This window comes from Hemicordylus capensis, chromosome 14, assembly GCF_027244095.1.
Source record: "Hemicordylus capensis ecotype Gifberg chromosome 14, rHemCap1.1.pri, whole genome shotgun sequence".
Taxonomy (NCBI): domain Eukaryota; kingdom Metazoa; phylum Chordata; class Lepidosauria; order Squamata; family Cordylidae; genus Hemicordylus; species Hemicordylus capensis.
This window is the reverse complement of record NC_069670.1, coordinates 19,235,050-19,252,547: the sequence shown is the minus strand read 5'-3', so window position 1 is coordinate 19,252,547 and position 17,498 is coordinate 19,235,050. Positions and strand designations below refer to the sequence as shown.

The 17,498-nt window shown below is 49.4% G+C and overlaps 2 protein-coding genes across 4 annotated transcripts in view; one reads left to right on the top strand and one right to left on the bottom strand.

The window, feature by feature from the left end:
• The window catches only part of MTMR11 (myotubularin related protein 11), a 36,693-nt gene extending 29,693 nt beyond the window's left edge, over positions 1 to 7,000 (top strand). The window contains exons 15-17 of one of the 2 annotated variants that reach the window (XM_053278284.1): positions 294 to 542; positions 1,467 to 1,748; positions 3,070 to 7,000. In XM_053278284.1, coding sequence (XP_053134259.1) covers positions 294 to 542; positions 1,467 to 1,748; positions 3,070 to 3,243 — 705 coding nt within the window. In that variant the 3' untranslated portion in view covers positions 3,244 to 7,000. The remainder of the gene's footprint in view (positions 1 to 293; positions 543 to 1,466; positions 1,749 to 3,069) is intronic. The other variant, XM_053278285.1, reaches the window with a different exon arrangement.
• LOC128337364 (uncharacterized) lies at positions 6,994 to 17,346 on the bottom strand. 2 transcript variants are annotated; one of them, XR_008312243.1, is made up of 11 exons: positions 17,224 to 17,346; positions 14,921 to 15,150; positions 14,724 to 14,806; positions 14,436 to 14,552; positions 14,148 to 14,227; positions 13,902 to 14,007; positions 13,594 to 13,689; positions 12,510 to 12,617; positions 12,280 to 12,376; positions 9,574 to 11,918; positions 6,994 to 7,259 (listed from the first exon to the last, which is right to left on the bottom strand). XR_008312243.1 is itself a non-coding variant. In XM_053278287.1 (10 exons), coding segments are annotated over exons 1-9 (918 nt in total). In that variant the 5' UTR covers positions 17,226 to 17,346; the 3' UTR covers positions 9,429 to 11,918; position 12,280. The 2 variants fall into 2 exon arrangements, 1 of the variants encoding a protein (XP_053134262.1); XM_053278287.1 differs by lacking the exon at positions 6,994 to 7,259 and having other exon boundaries at positions 9,429 to 11,918.
• Between the last annotated feature and the right edge of the window lie 152 nt (positions 17,347 to 17,498).

The following is a 17,498-nucleotide window of genomic DNA, read 5'->3' as shown; positions in this document are numbered from 1 at the left end:
TTCTACAAGGAGGCCCCTTTTTAAAGTGGTGGTTCTCTTTAGCAGGGGGAGAGCAACCGGCCCTATCCACCCCCAGCACAGCATCCTTCCAGTGTCTGTTGCTGGTGTCTATCTTACAGTATATTTCTTTTTTAGATTGAGAGCGCTTTGGGGATGGGGCCATCCTATTTATAATTATCTATCTAAAAACATTTTGGGGACTTTAGTTGAAAAACGGTATATAAATATCCGCCGTCGTCTTCTTCGTATCGGGAGAAAGCTCTGTCCGAGCTGCTTCTTCTCTCTTTCTCCAGAACCGTTTTTTCAACCAGCTGTACACTCCCATAAATGGCTGGAGAGAGACCCTCTGTCTGGAGATCGTGCAGAAAGGCGGCTACCCTGCTGAGGGAACGGGCGGAGCGTACTTGCCCTCCGTCTGGGACTGGCCCTTGCGATACGGGCCCCGGCAGAGAGCGCAGTTCAAGAACCCCTGCTACAGCCGGAGCAGAACCAGCAACGGAGCTGCTCTCAATGGGAATTTCCTGCCCCCAAACCATGGTCAGGTAGGTGTGTGTGTGTAAAGCAGGGATTCTCAACGTTGGGTCCCCAGATGTTCTTGGACTTCCACTCCCATAATCCCCAGCCCCAGTGGCCTTTGGTTGGGGATTATGGGAGTTGAAGTCCAGTAACATCTGGAGACCCAACATTGAGAATCCCTGGTGTAAAGGAATGAGCAGCCTTGCAAAGGGAAGAGAGCTGGCCTAGTTGGAGCAAGCATGAATTGCCCCCTTTTACTAAGCAGGACCTGCCCTGGTTTGCATTTGGATGGGAGACTACATGTGTGAGCCCTAGGAGAGGAGATGATGAATATGACTACATTTATATCCTGCTCTTCCTCCAAGGAGCCCAGAGCGGTGTACTACATACTTGCATTTCACCTCACAACAACCCTGTGAAGTAGGTGAGGCTGAGAGAGAAGTGACTGGCCCAGAGTCACCCAGCTAGTCTCATGGCTGAATGGGGATTTGAACTCGGGTCTCCCCGGTCCTAGTCCAGCACTCTAACCACGCTGGCTCTGGGGGCTGCTCTGGGAAGAGCACCTGCGGGCTTGCATGCAGAAGGTTCCCAGTTCCCTCCCTGGCAGCATCTCCAAGATAAAGCTGAGAGAGAATCCTGCCTGCAACCTTGGAGAAGCCGCTGCCAGTCTGCTCGACTTGGGCCCCCCAGCTGTGTTTGGACTACAACTCCCAGAATCCCCAGCCACAGTAGCCAATAGCCAGGGATCATGGGAGCTGTAGGCCAACATCTGCAGGAGGGCCAAAGTTGAGCAGCCCTGGGGTAGACAATATTGAGCTATAAGGCAAATCCCTAAGTCCCTAGAGATGAGGGGCTGGGTCCACTTCTCTTCCTTGATCTGAGTTTCTCCTTCCTTCCTTCCTTCCTTCCTTCCTTCCTTCCTTCCTTCCTTCCTTCCTTCCTTCCGCCAGATGGACAACACTCCTTCAGGGAACTGGACTCTGTACGTCTTCTCCAAGGGCTGCCTGTCTTTGCAAACCCATTTCTTTCCTTGGAAGAACGGCTCCATCTCCAAGAGGGGTTCCCGGCGGGCTCACCTGTCCGAGGGTCCTGGAGACCAAGAGAGGGCCCCGAGGGCCAAGCCCAGCAACTTCCTCGGCCATCACGACCGGCAGCTGCTTCTCCCGCGGTACGCAGGGCCCTGGGTCCGGTTATGGAAAAGGTGCTACCTTCGCGGGAACCCGGAGATCCAGGTAAAGGGATGCCGGTGTGAAGGGTTGTGTGCACAAGACGGAGAGAGGTGGACTTGGTAGCTATAGCACTGAATTGGCATTTGCAGAATTGGGTGTTCATGCCTTCCCCTCGCCCCCTCTTTTTTCTTTCTGGGCTCAAGAAGCCGCAGAAGTTGAGATACAAAGAGAGAACGGGGTGTGTGTGTGTGTGGTTGTGGTGTGTTCTGCCTTGATTATGGAATCTGACCATTTGTGAGCTGAAGCAAAATATACTTTAGGTACCTGGATAACTTTCTGGAGAACAGCCTGGCCACCACCAACACAACTGGCCATCCCAGCCATGAGGTCTGTTTGACTTGAAACACGACCAGAGTTGTCGCTGAACGGAGGGCCATGTTTAGTTGTATACATTTAAATGTTGACATTTTAATACATTGCTCCCTACTCTGAGCCATCTGATAGCTTAACAATTAAACAACCTGTGCTCAGGACTGTTTCTAGTAAACACAGATCTCAAAACCCGCGTCAGTTTCACCGCAGAATCCCTTAGATGTGTGCGAATTCTCAGTGGGGTATCTTTCTGGGGCAAAACTGACTCAAAATCTGCACTATTCAGTTTAAAACCACAGTGGCATGTAGCCCTTAAGGTCAGGGTGGTCAGAAAATAGACCAGGATCCACCAGTAGACTGCTAAATAACTTTTGGCAGTAGAACAATTGTTGACCCCCAATTATTTAACAAAAGCTCCCCTCCCAAAATTCGGCTGTTGGAATCCCTGCTCTGCAGTGCGTCAAATAAGATGTGGTCCAGCCTCGGAGGCCTATGAATACCTGTTGTTGTTGTTGTTATTATTACATTTATATCCCGCTCTTCCTCCAAGGAGCCCAGAGTGGTGTGCTACATACTTGAGTTTCTCTTTCACAACAACCCTGTGAAGTAGGTTAGGCTGAGAAAGAAGTGACTGGCCCAAAGTCACCCAGCTAGTTTTATGGATGAATGGGGATTTGAACTCGGGTCTCCCCGGTCCTAGTCCAGCACTCTAACCACCACACCACGCTGGCTCTCAGCCGAAGAGAGGGCATGTCCTCACCGCTTGCTGTGGGCCTTGGGCCTGATCCAGCAGGGCTGTTCTTATGTAGATTTGTACTTTTATGTGGAGGTCACTCCAGTGTATGGCCAATTAGCTATTCTACGCCATGATCTTGTACAGGATTTCACAAGCATAATGTCTCTTTGCACCTGCCATAAGATCAGTGATAAATAAATGTTGTGTCTGTGATCCAACTGGTCACTGTGGTCCTTCCTTGGTCTTTTAACAGCAGTCTACCTTCTTCTCCTGCAGGTTGGTCTCTTTGCATCTACCCTTGTTGGCCTCACAGAAGAACTGGATCTCCTTCAAAAGCAACTGAGCTACTGGCAAACCAGGGGCACCTACAAGCCAGCTCTTGAGACCACTAAAGAACTTCCTCAGGGGCAGATCAAGAGTGGATGGGGCTCCCTCTTGCCATCCTGTTGATAATAGGAGTGAGAGGGGACCCTGAAGAACATCCCCTGCAGAACTGGACCCAGCTGCTCCCCCATGAGGCAGCTGTGGCAAGGAGTCAGATTTCCTAAACAGCTTGAATGGGATCCCTCACACGTTCCCAAGGAGTCCCATCTGAGGCTACCCTCCTCCTGGGAGAAGATGCCACAGGGACGTGCCACCTTTGAGATTGGTCTCACGCTTGTGTCTACAAAGGGTCAATTCCGAGGATGCTTCCTTCAGCTCTGGGTTGAACTGAGTCCCACAGTCATCATCTAGCTTCATCACTCTGCCACGAGATCCATGTCTACCAACATTTCCTGCAGGAATCCCAGAAACTTGCAGGCTCTTGGTTATCCGCCAGGACACAATCGACTTCTTCTCATTCCATACACTGTCGCAACATCCAACTTCCTCGTTACCCTGCAGTGTTTTGCCATTTCCTTTGCCCTCTGGGGTCTGCCGTATTGCAGCCTTGATCTTTTTTGGAGAGAGCAGGGCAAAGCTCCCTTCCTCGCTGTTCCCCTCTATTCAGCGATGTTGGATTACTCGGCAGGAGATGTGGCGTCATCCCTCTTGATGGAAGGCAGCCTGAAGACTATCTCGGGTTAGACTAGTTGGAGCTATGGGCAAGTCTCTCATCCACGAGAGAGCGGCTTTGCAAGTCGCTTAAATGGGATCCCTCGTTTTCAGCACTCCAGACCTATTTCCTCCGACTCTGGCAAGGCGATGGCTATGGTTCCTCGGAGATTTCCCAAGAGGCAAAATCCCTGCCCGGACAAGCGAGATACAAACCAGCTGGCTGGCAGAAACGCAGGAGCGGCGTGGACAGGAACTGGTGGTTCATCTTGAATGGAGTGTGGCCAGATGGTTGTGGCCAATTTGGGGGACTTGGATGAAAGTAGAGGCTTTCCTTCCGTGGCCCCTTCCGCAATCCATTCATTCCCAGTGTGGACTTTTCAGGAACGTGTCATGCCAGGAGAACAGCCCAAAGGGGTTACAGCTTCCTGTTTGGGGTGGCTGCCGTTCACGGCGGTTTTGCTCTCTTGGTTCAGTTCGAGTATTTATCCAGTGATACACTTATGGGTAGAATCAAAGGACTATGGAAGGGTGGGGGGGACACTCCTTGGAGCGGGGGGGGTTCCCTCCCCTCATAGCAGCGGCTGAGGAAGTGGTGTGTGAGTAAGGAACTTTATTCCCTTTCTGGCTTGCGATGTTGTCTTGGGACAATAGGAAAAAATGGCCTGTCTGCTCCATCTAACAGCTTCCGGCAGAAAGGGCTATTTTCTGTGGTACGTCCAGTTTGGAAACAACAGCAGCTGTACTGCTATCTCTGTACATTTGCTCGAGTCCTACTCGCCCCCCACGGTTCCTCTAGGGCACTGGAACACAGCTGATGTAATTGGTACTCAAGTAGAGACTTCTCTGGGGCCTGTTTACAATCGGGCACGTTCGCTCGCTCGGCCTGGAACAGGCTCCTTGTTAACCCATAGACAGTATTGTTGAATGGCACTTTAATATATATATGTGTGTGTGTGTGTACATATATTGCACACATATCAATAATCGGAGCTGGAATCAGGCAGAGAGTGGCTTTGCTACATAGGCAACGGATATCCCAGTACCTCGGAATGTAATCCTGTTTCTCCCTCTCGCTGCATATTGTGTTTGCGTATTCTATTTTTCTCTTACATCCCCATGTTTTGAGTGCCTATCATGTGTGTGTGTGTGTATATATATATATATATATATATATATATATATGTGTGTGTATATATATATATATATATATATATATATATATATATATATATATATTTCCCCCGAACAGGGAAAAAATTCATAATGGGGAACGCGTTTCAGTTGGTGTCTTTCCAAGTCCAGAGTTGATGCTGCTGTTCTATATTTGCTGTTATTTTTTAAAAAAATGTTTTTATAAGCTTTGGAGCAGGAACCTTAGCAGATGAGAAACAAGCGCTTTTCCACTAAAGGGTTTTTACATATTTTTTAGGAAAGTAAATACAATACACCCCCCCCCCACAGCCCTTAGGGATGTGTGTTAAGGAAGTTCTTGTAAACTGCATGAGAAAAGGGGTCCGCCCCACAATGCTCGGCTTCTAGAGATGCCAGAAATAGAGATGCCCGTGAGGTTTGTCACAGGGGTGGAGCTGGGAGTGTCAGGGACCTGATAATGCTCGCCCCAGGAGAAGCGAGCATCAGAAGCCCCTCCGTGCTTCTAAGGCTCCAATTTCATCTCCCTGTTGAACAGAATGGAGACACGGATGTCTCCACTAATCTCAGGAAGGAGGCAGAACGGGGCTGCACTCTCAGAGATGTCTGGTGGGGGACAAACAGCAACCTGCCCCACACTCGACCCTCTCACCCAAGGTTTTTGAGGGGGATGAGCCACCAGCCCATCCTCGATTCCACCCCACAGCTGCCATTTGCCGCTGGGGGGTCACTGAGCATGGCAGGCTTCCATGATCCACAGCTGCATATGGCCGCTCTGTGTGGCTGGGGTGAAAAGGCCAGATTCCCAGTTTAGGGGGAAGTAGCTCGCTTATTTCCGAGTCGAGCCAGAGGGAACTCGCCCATCACCAGTCAGGTGTTACTTAGACTGATAACACAGGGGCGGGAAAGCTTGTCGGATCTGTGGCCTTGTGCACAGATAATGAATATAGAATGCAGGGCATGTGTGGGTGGATTTTGTATTTGAAAAGCTTGCGTGTCTCTATTGCCCTTCAAGGACTGGTCTCCTCCTGCTTCTAAAGGACGTGAAGTGGCCAAAGGGAACCGTTTCCAACTATTATTGCTTCCACCTTCTCCATCCCAAATCCACCAGGTTTTCTGAGCAGATGTTGGGCATTTCCCTTTAGGACAGGAGTCGGCCACCTGGGCTCTCCAGATGTTGCTGAACTGCAACTCCAAAGTGTCTGATGGCTGGGCGGGGGGTTTATAGGAATTGTCGTTCAACATCTGGAGAGCCCAGGTTTGGAATACCTTCTGCAGAAAAGGATGCATGGGAGTGGATCAGCAATTCTGATTTTGGTCTCATTCTAAACACCAGTCGGGCTTATGGATTTCGGGGTGTGTGTATGTGTGTGTAAACAACCTCCAGACTAAGCAAGTCCTCTAACAGGGATTCCCAGATGTTGTTGACTACAACTCCCCGAATCCCCAAGCAAAAACCATTTGGCCCTCCCTGCAGATGTTGGCCTACAAGTCCCATAATCCCTGGCTATTGGCCACGGTAGCTGGGGATTATGGGAGTTGTAATCCAAAGACAGCCGGAGGGGGAGGACCTAAGTTGAGCAGGCCTGGTATAGACGATACGGAGCTAGATGGACCAATGGTCTGATTGGGAATATGGCAGCTTCTTATGTTCCGAAGTACTGGGAACCAATGCACTTGATTTTGGTAAGCTGATACTTCCGATTATTGTCTTAACATTCCTCCACACTATTTAAGATGTGGAGTGTGTAATGGGTTAGCGCCCAAAGCGTCAAATAAGGATCTTCCCCCACGCCACCACATCTGATTCTTTTAAAATTTTTATTTCATTCCTTTTATGTTAATGGCTAAAGCAAAATATTGTCAAGAAAGGAGTTTTCCTTGACTGCCACCCCAAGAGTAAGCCCTACTCCCACCCTAACCAAGGCAGCCACTGAAGGAATCGGGGTCCTGAGGCTGCCATGTGATGTCCGGAAATCTTTCATGCCTGTGTTGAAAATTAAAAACAAAGTGGAAGATGGCTCATGGCTGTGTGTTTCCTTGGGGAGCGAGTGCTGGGATCGTTCACCGTAAACAAAGTTGACGTTGGGCTGAACCGGAACCAAAGCGAGGGAAGGAATCCGAATTTCCTATTCACATCTGCTACACCCACGGGTTCCCCCTCGAACACAACAGACCTCGGGATGGCCCCACTGAATGGAAAATACCAATTCAGCCCCGCCGAACTGAACAAGTCTTCTCGGAAGCCCAGTTCCCATTATGTTCCAGGCAGGCAGAATCTGTACGGAGACAGATATGCAGGCTTTTACACAAGAAGTGTGTACATGTCTACAGACATCTGAACACTCATCAAAAAATTAAGTTAGGCACCAGAAGAGTTAAGACCGACACTCTCGGCACAGACGAATCTGTTAGGGCACAAGAGCACAGGGGACCCCGATTTGAGAAGCCCCCAAATAAGAGAGATTAGATTTTATCCGGGGTGGTATATAGATTATACAATTAATTAATTAATTAATTAAGAGGACTGAAAAGTGCCTCTAACTCCCAAAGTGCTGCAGTGGAAAAACGAAAAAGGCACCTTCACATTATGCTCAGGAGGAAAGGAGACTTCTGGGGTCGAGCAAGGATGCTTCCCTGACTGCATGCCGCAGCAGTTTAGCCATGTCTCCACTTCTGAACTGCCTGTGTGGTGACATCACTGTCCCTGTGCTGTCAGCAAGGTGCCTTCCATATGTCCCCCTTTGGGGACAGGGAGCCATTTTTTCTCTCTCTCCTTTTCTCTCCTGCTTTCGAACTTTTGTTGGAAAATGGTATATAAATATTCATCACCGTATTCAGGTAAATATGGTATGTAATCTGTCCATACAGAGCAGAGAGACACTGGTGACTCTCTTCTATGTCACAGGGGGAGAGCAACTGGCCCTATCCATCCCCAGCACAACATTCCTCAAGTGGCTGTTGCTGGTATCTGTCTTCTGTTACTTTTAGATTGTGAGCCCTTTGGGGACAGGGAGCCATCTTATTTATTATTTATCTATTTAAACCACTTTGGAAACGTTTGTTGAAAAGCGGTATATATATATTTGTGGTAGTAGAGGACTGATCAAAACAACAGGCTGCATCAGTTACTCCCAGGATTGTTCCGAACCCCTCTGTAACTCCAACAGTATCCTAAATATAAATTAAGGGTTGGAGCCGTTTGTGGCATAATTCGTATTGCCACCCATAACAGTGTGTTTTCCCAGGCAGGGACTGTTCATATTGATTGTAAGCTGTGCTCTCCGTGCCCTCCTCCTGCCCCATTTTGGGCCAATGGGGGAGAAGAAGAGGCAAGGGATGATGATGATGATGATGTGATGAGGCTTAAAAAGAAACAAACAAAACTTCTTGGTGGCTTTGTGCAAAACCACCAGCAGGGGGAGCAGTCAAGTTTGCACAAACTCAACTCTTCCTTGCCATGGCTGGCAATTAGGTTTTAGACTAATTTTAAAATTTTAATTTTAATTTTTATGGCCATCTTACTGTCTAGGCTTTACTTAGACGTTCTCTTTCTCCTCACTAGACCCTTTGCATAGCACATTGCAGAGACTGACTGACTGAATGTCAGTGCTATTTTATTGATTGATTGATATCTGTGTAAACCGCTATGGAAATTTGAGTTGAAAAGCGGTATAGAAATATTCATTGTTTTGTATTGTATTAAACCGTGCCAGCCAGAACGCTCCCTTCTGGTTTAGAGGGGCCAAATTTGTACACTTCGCGGCTGGCTGAGGGTCGTATGAGAAACCACCGGGGGATGCTACTAAGGGTACCAAGACTTACATTAGATTACTTCTCCATATCCACAATACGTTGTTTAATCATTTCTTTGGTGACATCATGTCCCAATGAAAGTAGATATTGTGGAGTGAGGCCATGTCTGCCCAATTTGGCCTGCCATACCTTGACAGCTGCCGGGATAAAATAGCCCCCTCTGGTATGGAAGAATTGTAGTACAGCAGAGCAGATGCACTCCTGTGCCAAGTAGACCTTTTGTATGGCTGGATCCACTCGGGGGCATAACTACTGTTAGGCAAGGGGCCCCCCAGAGGCACATCACATGACTCCCCACCCGCCCATGTTGCACCCCCTATGAATCATGTTGAGTCTCTTGGAGATCAGCAGGAGCAGAGAGTAAAAAAACTAGATTCAATGTGAACTAGATATTCTCCGTATTCATAATGGGGATGTGAGTGTGAGTGCACTATATATTGTGATGTGTGCTTGTGTGTGTATATCAGCGAGGGGCCCATTTTAAAATCTTGTCTCTGGGCCCCCTCCAACCTTGCTACGCCCCTGGATCCACTACAACACCCCTTTGTCAAAAATTACCCAACCCCCAAAAAAACTCAGTAGAGTAGAAAGGCTTATAGGCGTGGGGTGGAGAGAAATCAACAAGCTTCAAATCTTGATAGAATAAGAAAGTTTACTTTTTAAAAACCAGTTCAATTCAAGCATTACTTTTATGGCAAAAATGCAAACTCAAAACAAACCTACCAAAAGAACATCCCAGGGGAAAATAAAAGGTTGGAAAGAAACGCACCCACTAACCTAACACCCTACACTGGTCCCTGCACAGAGTTCTCTGGATTCTCTCTCTTCTCGGCGTCTGGCTTGCTGGATGGGCAGTCTCTTGTCCTGCTCTCGGCAGAGGTCTGGGGCTCAATACTGCCTGGCCCTTCCAGGATTTCAGCGCTGGTCTTCAGAGGGTACTTGTGGGCCACATCCAGGCCATCCTTCCAGGCTGAGATTCCCCCTCTCCAGACAGAGAAAACTCCTTGAGGGTGTTTTCTTTGCCAGGCACATGCTGGACCCGCATCTGTGACTCTTGCAGCGTCCAGGACCACCTTTGCCACTTGGAGCCCAAAGTCCTCATAGTCCGTGACCACTGAACCACATGGTCGTTAGTCCAGAAGGTCACCTGTTGCACAAAGTCACAAGGTCTGCCTATGTCCACATTCTTGTGATTCCTTTTCTTTTTGACAGACTCCCTTTTGAGAAACTTCCGTTGGCCAGCGATTTCAGCTGCCCACAAGACATTTCCTGTCCCTCTGTCCATAAACCTTCGTCCAAGGTCTTTAGGGTCTCGAGAATATACTTGGTTCAGGCCAAGTCAGTCCAGCACCTTGACGCTGATACCAGCTTAGCCCTGGACAACCATTTCTACAAATGACATCACATGGTTACATCAAATTGACTCAGAATTCTTTCAGGTCAAAGCAGCCTTGAAATGTTTGGTACACAAGCTCTTCAACCACAACACAAATAACATCCTCTCCTTCTGACATGCCACTACAACCCTTGGCCAGATCCCCATGGACAACCACACTGGGTACCCCACTCATGGACTTGCCTTCCTGGAGATCCTGGTTCTGCTCAGCCCAATCCAAGGTGGCAAGAACCACACGGGGATCTTCTCCTAGGATCTTCTTCTTGCATTTCACTTTCTTGCCAGGTTTGTCCTGGGGCTTGCAGTGGAAGGGAGCTACTCCTGGAGAACGTCACCAAAATCCAGGTCCTCTCCTAGTAAGGTCCTAGTAAGCAGGGACAGTTGTGAAGTCAGAGCTGTGGAGGCCAAGACTGGCAAGCCACCACTCGGTCTGCCTCTGCATGCAGTTCTTCCCGTATTTAATGAAATCGATATACAACCAGGAAGAGTAATATCTTCTGTCCACCAAGTTTCCTGCATTATCAATCTCTCGTGCTTGGTGATAAAGGACATAAAATCAGGGTCTGTAATTTCAGACCTTAAGTCAGCCACATTCCATACAAGTGTTGCAACCTGGTTAAAAGGCTTTGAATGTCAATCTACAAGCAGCATGTTTCCCTGTTCAGACGGGGTAGGTCCCTGGATCTGTCCCATTATTTCAGATGTTCTCTGCAAAGATCTATTGCAGCACTCATTGTCCAGCGGAGTTATTGTCCTCGATGAAACTGTGTCTAAATCAGGGAGTCGCTTGATCTCTTGCTCTAGGAAGCTGTTTACACTAAAAGTATCTTTACCGAACCTAGTCTGGGCATCTCTCTTTGGCGAGGAATTGTCCTTACTGTAGGTGTCAGTAGAGCTGTGATGTTATCCAAATGAGGGTCAGTTAGTATCCCCCTCCAGCTATTTTCCTTCAATTGAGCATTTTCATACAGGGCTACTCTCACATGGTCAGTCAAGAGTTGGTTATTGTGTATTGGACCTTGGTTTTGCAGGTCCGCCACTGAGTCATGTTCCATAGAGAGCTCAGCAAGATCAGCGAAAGCTTGTGGTTCTAAAAAATTAATCCTTGACTGAGGTTCATCAGAGGTTTTCTGGAGGCTCACCAAGTCCTGCAATTTCTAGTAACGTCTTTGGGGTGTTCTGTGATCCGTCAAGGGCTAGATCAATATAATCATAAGGAGTATTATGCCTTTTTTCTCCTTCATTCGAGGAAATTTGAGTCAGTATCTCATTTTTCTGTCCCGAATGGTTGTTCAGTCCCACTTGCTTTACCATCCCCTCTGGCACGATACTATGCACGCGAGCGTTTTTTCCGTCCCATATTAAAGTTCTATCTATTGTCGTAGTAAATCAAGTTGGAGTTCTCTTTTTATCTGCAAACGGTTTGACTTGAGGAAGTATGCAGATCGGCACTGACAGGAAAAACACAAGTGTTTCGGAGGAGCTCTGAAAACTCCAGCCATTCACCTCCATGTTGGCTCCCCTCAAGGTCCTCTCCTGGCTCGAAGAGGTCTGTTGGTTGAGAGAGGAGACGGGCAGGGCTTAGTTTGCAAAAGGGGCCCTGCCCACCCCCGGGGAAAGGAGGAGGCTTCCGGGCTGGAATTCCCAAACGGCTTCCCCAGCTGAATTTGGTCGGCCAGTATCTCTCAGTTGTCCTCAAATTCCAACGCTCACACGAAGAGGTCGTCTAGTTGGGAACGAAGACAAGAGAATGAGTGACAGCACGGCTTGACTTTGGAAAGGGGCAAAGGGAAAGGGGTCTGCCGCCAAGAAAAGGAGGCGGCTTGTGGGTGGGTCTTCCCAAGGGGGAGCCACAGAGATGGCTTCCCCAGCTGCAGTTTGGCTTCAAGGCCTTCCTCAGGGAGCGCCATGTTTCCCTGGGGCAGGATTGGGGTGTGCAGGGCTGGCTCTGGGGAAGGCTCTGGGGGGCCATGAGGAGGGAGGACGTGGGCTCCTCAGAGACCCATGGTGTCACAGAGGGGGAGCCCCCCAAGCCCAGAGCAGGGAGGGAGCTCTGACGGCCCCATGTCTTTCAGGATGGACATTACCTTAATCGGAGGAATGGCTCCCATCGCCCTTGGCCCTGGATGTCGTTCGGCCCACCCTCCGAATGCCCAGTGGCAGGAGTGGCTTGATCTGCTCTGCCTGTCGAGAGAGGGAGAAAAGAAGGCCCTTCAGAGCTCTTCTGGGGATCCTGGATCCTGGAGGGGGGAGCTGGGGGGTGCCAGGCCACCATGGGGGAGCCAGGGGGAGTCAGGCCAGCATGGGGGAGACTTACCTCAAAATAGAAGGGGGGTCCAATGGCCATGTTGAGGAGCAAGAATCCAACATTCTCCGCCATGGCTGCCTCCTCCTCATCCTCGCTGAAAATCTCAGCGTCTATGGCCTGTTGGACGAAAAAGTCCCTTTGAATGAAAAGCTGGAGAGGACCTGGGTGAGTTCCATCAAGGATGCGAATGGACCCCCCAAACAAGAGCCCACCACCATGTCATCGGCTAAAAAGTGATGCTTCCCAAGGATGCCTGCACTCTGGGAAAATATCCAGTCTATGGCTGGTGGAAGTATGCTAACATCATGGAATAAAAAGAGAAGATAGAGAGAACGTGGAATAGGCCATCTCATTTACCACATCAAGGGGAACAAGGCACATTCAAGAAGTCAGTACAGGTCACAAGGAAAAACATGGCCTTTTCCAGTTAAATGAGATGGCTTACTCAATGTTTTTCTTCCTCTTGTCTTTTTATTCCAAGGTGTTCAGAGGTATTGCATACTTCCCCCATCCATCGACTCGATAATTTCCCAAAATCCATACATACTTTTAAAGCAGAACTTTTGGGGCTGTTATATGGCGGTGGCTACTTTTGGGGTCCATACAGTCCCCCCGCCCAATGCCACAGCCCTAGACGGAATCCTCCGGCCAGCAGCCCCCACGCCAGGCTGCTGAGAGCTGGGAGCCAAGACGGCGGAAGACCAAGGGGGTGGGGGGGCTTCCCTCCCTTCTCTCCCATGTCTCTGCGGCAGCCTCAGGAAGGAAGCGTCCCCCAATGCCCAGAAGCGAGTCTCCTGGGGGGGTCACCCACTGGGTCAGGTGAGCCAGGTGGGGAAAAAGGGGTCTCCTCAGGGCGGGGACCTGCCTGTGGGCTGCCCTCCCCTGGCCGCTCAGAGAGGGAGGCGGCCCCACAGGTGCCAGGAGGGGGCTGCATGTGTGGACGCTGCTGACCGGGAGGGAGCTGAGGCCTCTCCCACTGACATGCCCCACCCAAGCCCAGCAGGGTAGGTCAGGGTACCCCTCTGCTGACCCCCAGACTGGGCCAGAGGATGTCTCTCTTTCTCGAGAGGGCACCACCCTCTCCCAAACTTACCTCAGCAATCCTGATGAGGTGGGCCAGGGTGGGCTTCTCAGTGAGCATTGCTTCCAGCATCCTCCTCATGGACCTCTGCGGGGGCAGAAACGGGCTCTGAAGGGGAGAGAGAGAGAGAGCCAGAGTGTGGCTGCTGCTGGCCTGAGGGGTTCCCGGCCCCTCCTCAGGGTCCCCCCCCCAAAGCCCTGCCGGTCCTCTTCCCTCATGGGGGGGGATCAAGGCGTCTGTCTGTCTCCATTGGGGAGGGGGTCTTATGCAGGCCCCCCTACCAAGAGAGCACAGGCCCAGCCAGAGGTGTCGATATTTACTTCTCGGTCTTCCTCCGGCTCTCCTCCAATCATATGGTTCATCCAGAAGATGGATTCTGAGATGAGCTTTTGCTCCATTTTGGCTCCCAAGCAGGGCTTCATCCAACTGCCAAAAGAAAAGGAGAAAGATTAGAAAACCAGCCAGGGTGGGGGGTGGGAGATAATGCCATGAAGAAACTGGCAGAGGAGGGGGAAGGTATCAGCACCCTAATCTGGGCCCCGATCCCTGTCCCGCCCTCCACGTACCTTAAGGAGGCAATGGCCTCTGTGCAGAGGGAGAAGAGGTGGTGGGGCACGGGGTCCTCCCAGATGTAGGCCATCTCCTCCTGGGAGGGAACAGAGAGCAGGAGGGAGTCACCCCAGAGGCCCTGGGGGGCTTCCCTTCTCCTGCCCCAGATGCACCCAGCCCCCTCTCCCGGCTGGGGTTCACCCTGTTCCAAGGGCGGCTGCCTCCTCCCTGCTCGCCCCCAACCAGGCCTCCCCTCCCGCCAGCCGACCCCTTTGCCTCAGAGTTCCCTGCCCCAAATCACTCACCAGCACGGCCTGGGCGGCCAGCCCTTTCGAAAACGGAAGGCGCTGCTCCCCCCTCCGGATGGCTTCCTGGCAGGCCTGGATCAGGGCCATCAGGAAAGCCATCCTGCCCCTCCGCTCCTGAAAGGGGCAAGCGTGGGGCTGTTAGGTGGGGAAGGATTTCCCCTCCCTCCTCCGGAATGGACCGGGCAGGCCCCCTTGGATGAGAGGCTCCCATCCCACCATTTCCCGGTACCCTGGACAAGGATCTGGGCTTCCCGGGGACCGTACTGGGTGAGGGTGGTTCCCTACCTTCCCTCCGCCTCCTTCCTTCAGCGTTCCGGCTTGATGTACCCTCTGCAGCCTGGCGTGAATGAGATGGCAGGGGCTGGAAGCTGCCGAGTGGGGAAGAGAGGGAGAAGGCAGGACCGTGAGCGAGCTGTCCTTCCAGCCGGGCCACCCCCTGTCCTTCTGCCCCACCATCCCCCCCAAAAGGAGCTCCTCCTCACCTCCAGCATCCTGCACGGGGGGCGCTGACGGCCCGGGCTCGCTGCTCTCCCCAACTGGCGGCAGCGAGGGAGGCAGCACGGTGGGAGCAGGGGCCACCCGGTTCTTCCTCCCACAGATGCACCACCAACAGGGGCAGGCAGCTGGCTTGGAGGCTGTGGGCTCCCCTGGGGCATCCAGGGGGGCCACCCGACTGCTCCTCCTGGAAAAGAAGCCTCGGATCCTGCGCAACCTAGAAGAGAGCAGGAAGACAGTGAGGACGAGGCCCTTGGGCAGGAATGTTTATGGGGCGGGGGGGGGCGAGAGGGAGCAGATGGAGCACATTCCAACTACTATCGGACTGTGGAATTGAGGCACCAAAGCCCACAGTGATGTTTGAGGATAACCAAGGTTGTATCCAGATCTCCCAAATGGAGAAAAGCAGGTCTCGAACCCAGCACGTTCCTATCAAGTACCACTATGGTCGAGACTTGCAAGAGAAAGGGGTGGTCCAGTCGAAGCACTGCCCAGCAGAAGAGATGCTGGCAGATGGATTAACCAAGGCATTGCCCAGAGGAGGGGTCTCGGAAACGGGATTCAGTGCATTGACCTTTTGCACCAACCTTTGGGTATCCTCAAACGGTTCAACCTGTCTCTACTCTATGACCCTTCCCCCTTTTAAATTTTTATTTAATCAGACAATACGTCAACATGAATAGTAAAACTGATACATAATGACATCCATTAACCATCCTTCCAGAGATGTAAATCATTAGATGGAGGAGAATGACTGAAATTATCTTGATTTGTGAACACAATAAAATCCGACCATATCATGAAAAAAGACCAATAAGATGGGTCAATTTTTCAGATAGGGCAATATGCCACATAGACTGATACCAAGATGTCAAAGACATGGTTTTATGCTTCCAGTATAGTGCAATGGATAATCTAGCTGCAGTTAACATGAAAACTATAAGATCCTTAGATAATAGTGCCAAATTAGCTCCCAAAAATACATTTAATAGAGCCAACTCTGCTCTCATATCTAACCTCTGTTGTGTAATTGTACCCATTTCTAAAAATTCCTCTGTCCAAAAGAAGAAAATACGGGGACAAGACCACCATAAATGGAAGTATGTTCCCCTATTTCCACAGCCGTTCCAGCATAGCGGGGACCAACTCTTATGAATGTGGGATAATCTGGAAGGGGTCAAATGCCACCTGTGAAAGAGCTTCACAAAATTCTCTCTAAGTCGGGAAGAGGTAGAAAACACCAGCTTCCATTTCAGTATTCAATTCCATTGTGAGTCGCTAATAGTTTGTTGTAGGCCATTTCCCCAGGCCAACCTAAGGCCAATTAATGGATCAGCTGTTTGAATTATTAGAATCTCGTATAATCTAGAAATAAATCCCTTAGAAATTTATGAAGCCTTCAATATTAATTCCTCAAACATAGTCAAATTCCTCTTAGCCTGCTTAACGATATCAGGATGTAAAATAAAGGACTGAAACAGAAGAAAATTTAACCAATAGTAATGCTTATTCATGAACTTCTCCAGAATAGTTTTGAAATCAATTGGCTTATCCAAATAATAAAAATCCTTTAATCTATTTGCAATACCTCCAAAACCACCAAGAAATCGAGAAGGTGAGTCTAAAGCTGGAAATGTAGGATGACTACAAATGGATAACAAGGGGGGATATGGAGGTAGGAATTTTATGCCATTTTCTCCAGATCTTAAAAGTGGTTCTTAAGGATGGATTGATAAGAGATTTAGAACTCTTAATAAATTCAAATATCAATACTAAATTGTTAATATTACTGAGATGTTCTTCAGGAACCTGATATGACTCCTCTGCTATTTCCTGTTGAGTCTCAGAATCCCTTCCTTTCCTCTTAGAGAGCAGATGGAAACCTCTCTCTCTCCCTACCTATTCCTTATGTAGATCTTTAGATGGAGGATTAGGTCTTTCCTCTCCAAAGGTGTACTTCACCAATCAACTGACTTCGTCTTTTATTCTACAAGAATCTCCCGTGTCTTCTATAAATAGCTGCAAGAACTAAATTCTACAAACAACACTGTTAACTGGATGGTTTTGCTTCTTCAGTGCTCTGCTAATTAGCTGGGGGATAAAAATTACATCGCCCAACATGCAATGCCTGGAGATCAGGGTATTGAATTGAATGTATTTATTTACGGTCTTTGACCAAATAGTACAATACATTTACATGAAAAACTAAAACACACTTTCAGCAGATATAAATAAATGACATGGAATATTTATAAATGACATGGAATGGAAAAATTAAATCAATACTTACATAATAAGCAGGATCGCTGTTCCTCGACGATGAAAGATTCCTACACTAACACTAACACCTAACTCAATCTAACTCAAATAAAACAGCAAAAAACAACAACTCCCCAAACAAAAACAAGACAAACCCCAACCCCCTCCCAATCCCTCCCTCTCCAAAGAATATTGTCAAACCCAAGAAACCTAACTCAATCTAACTACAATCTAACTAAACCTAACTCTATCAGAAAAGCAAAATCTAAAAGCTAACAGAAGCTAAAACCAACCCCAACCGCCTCC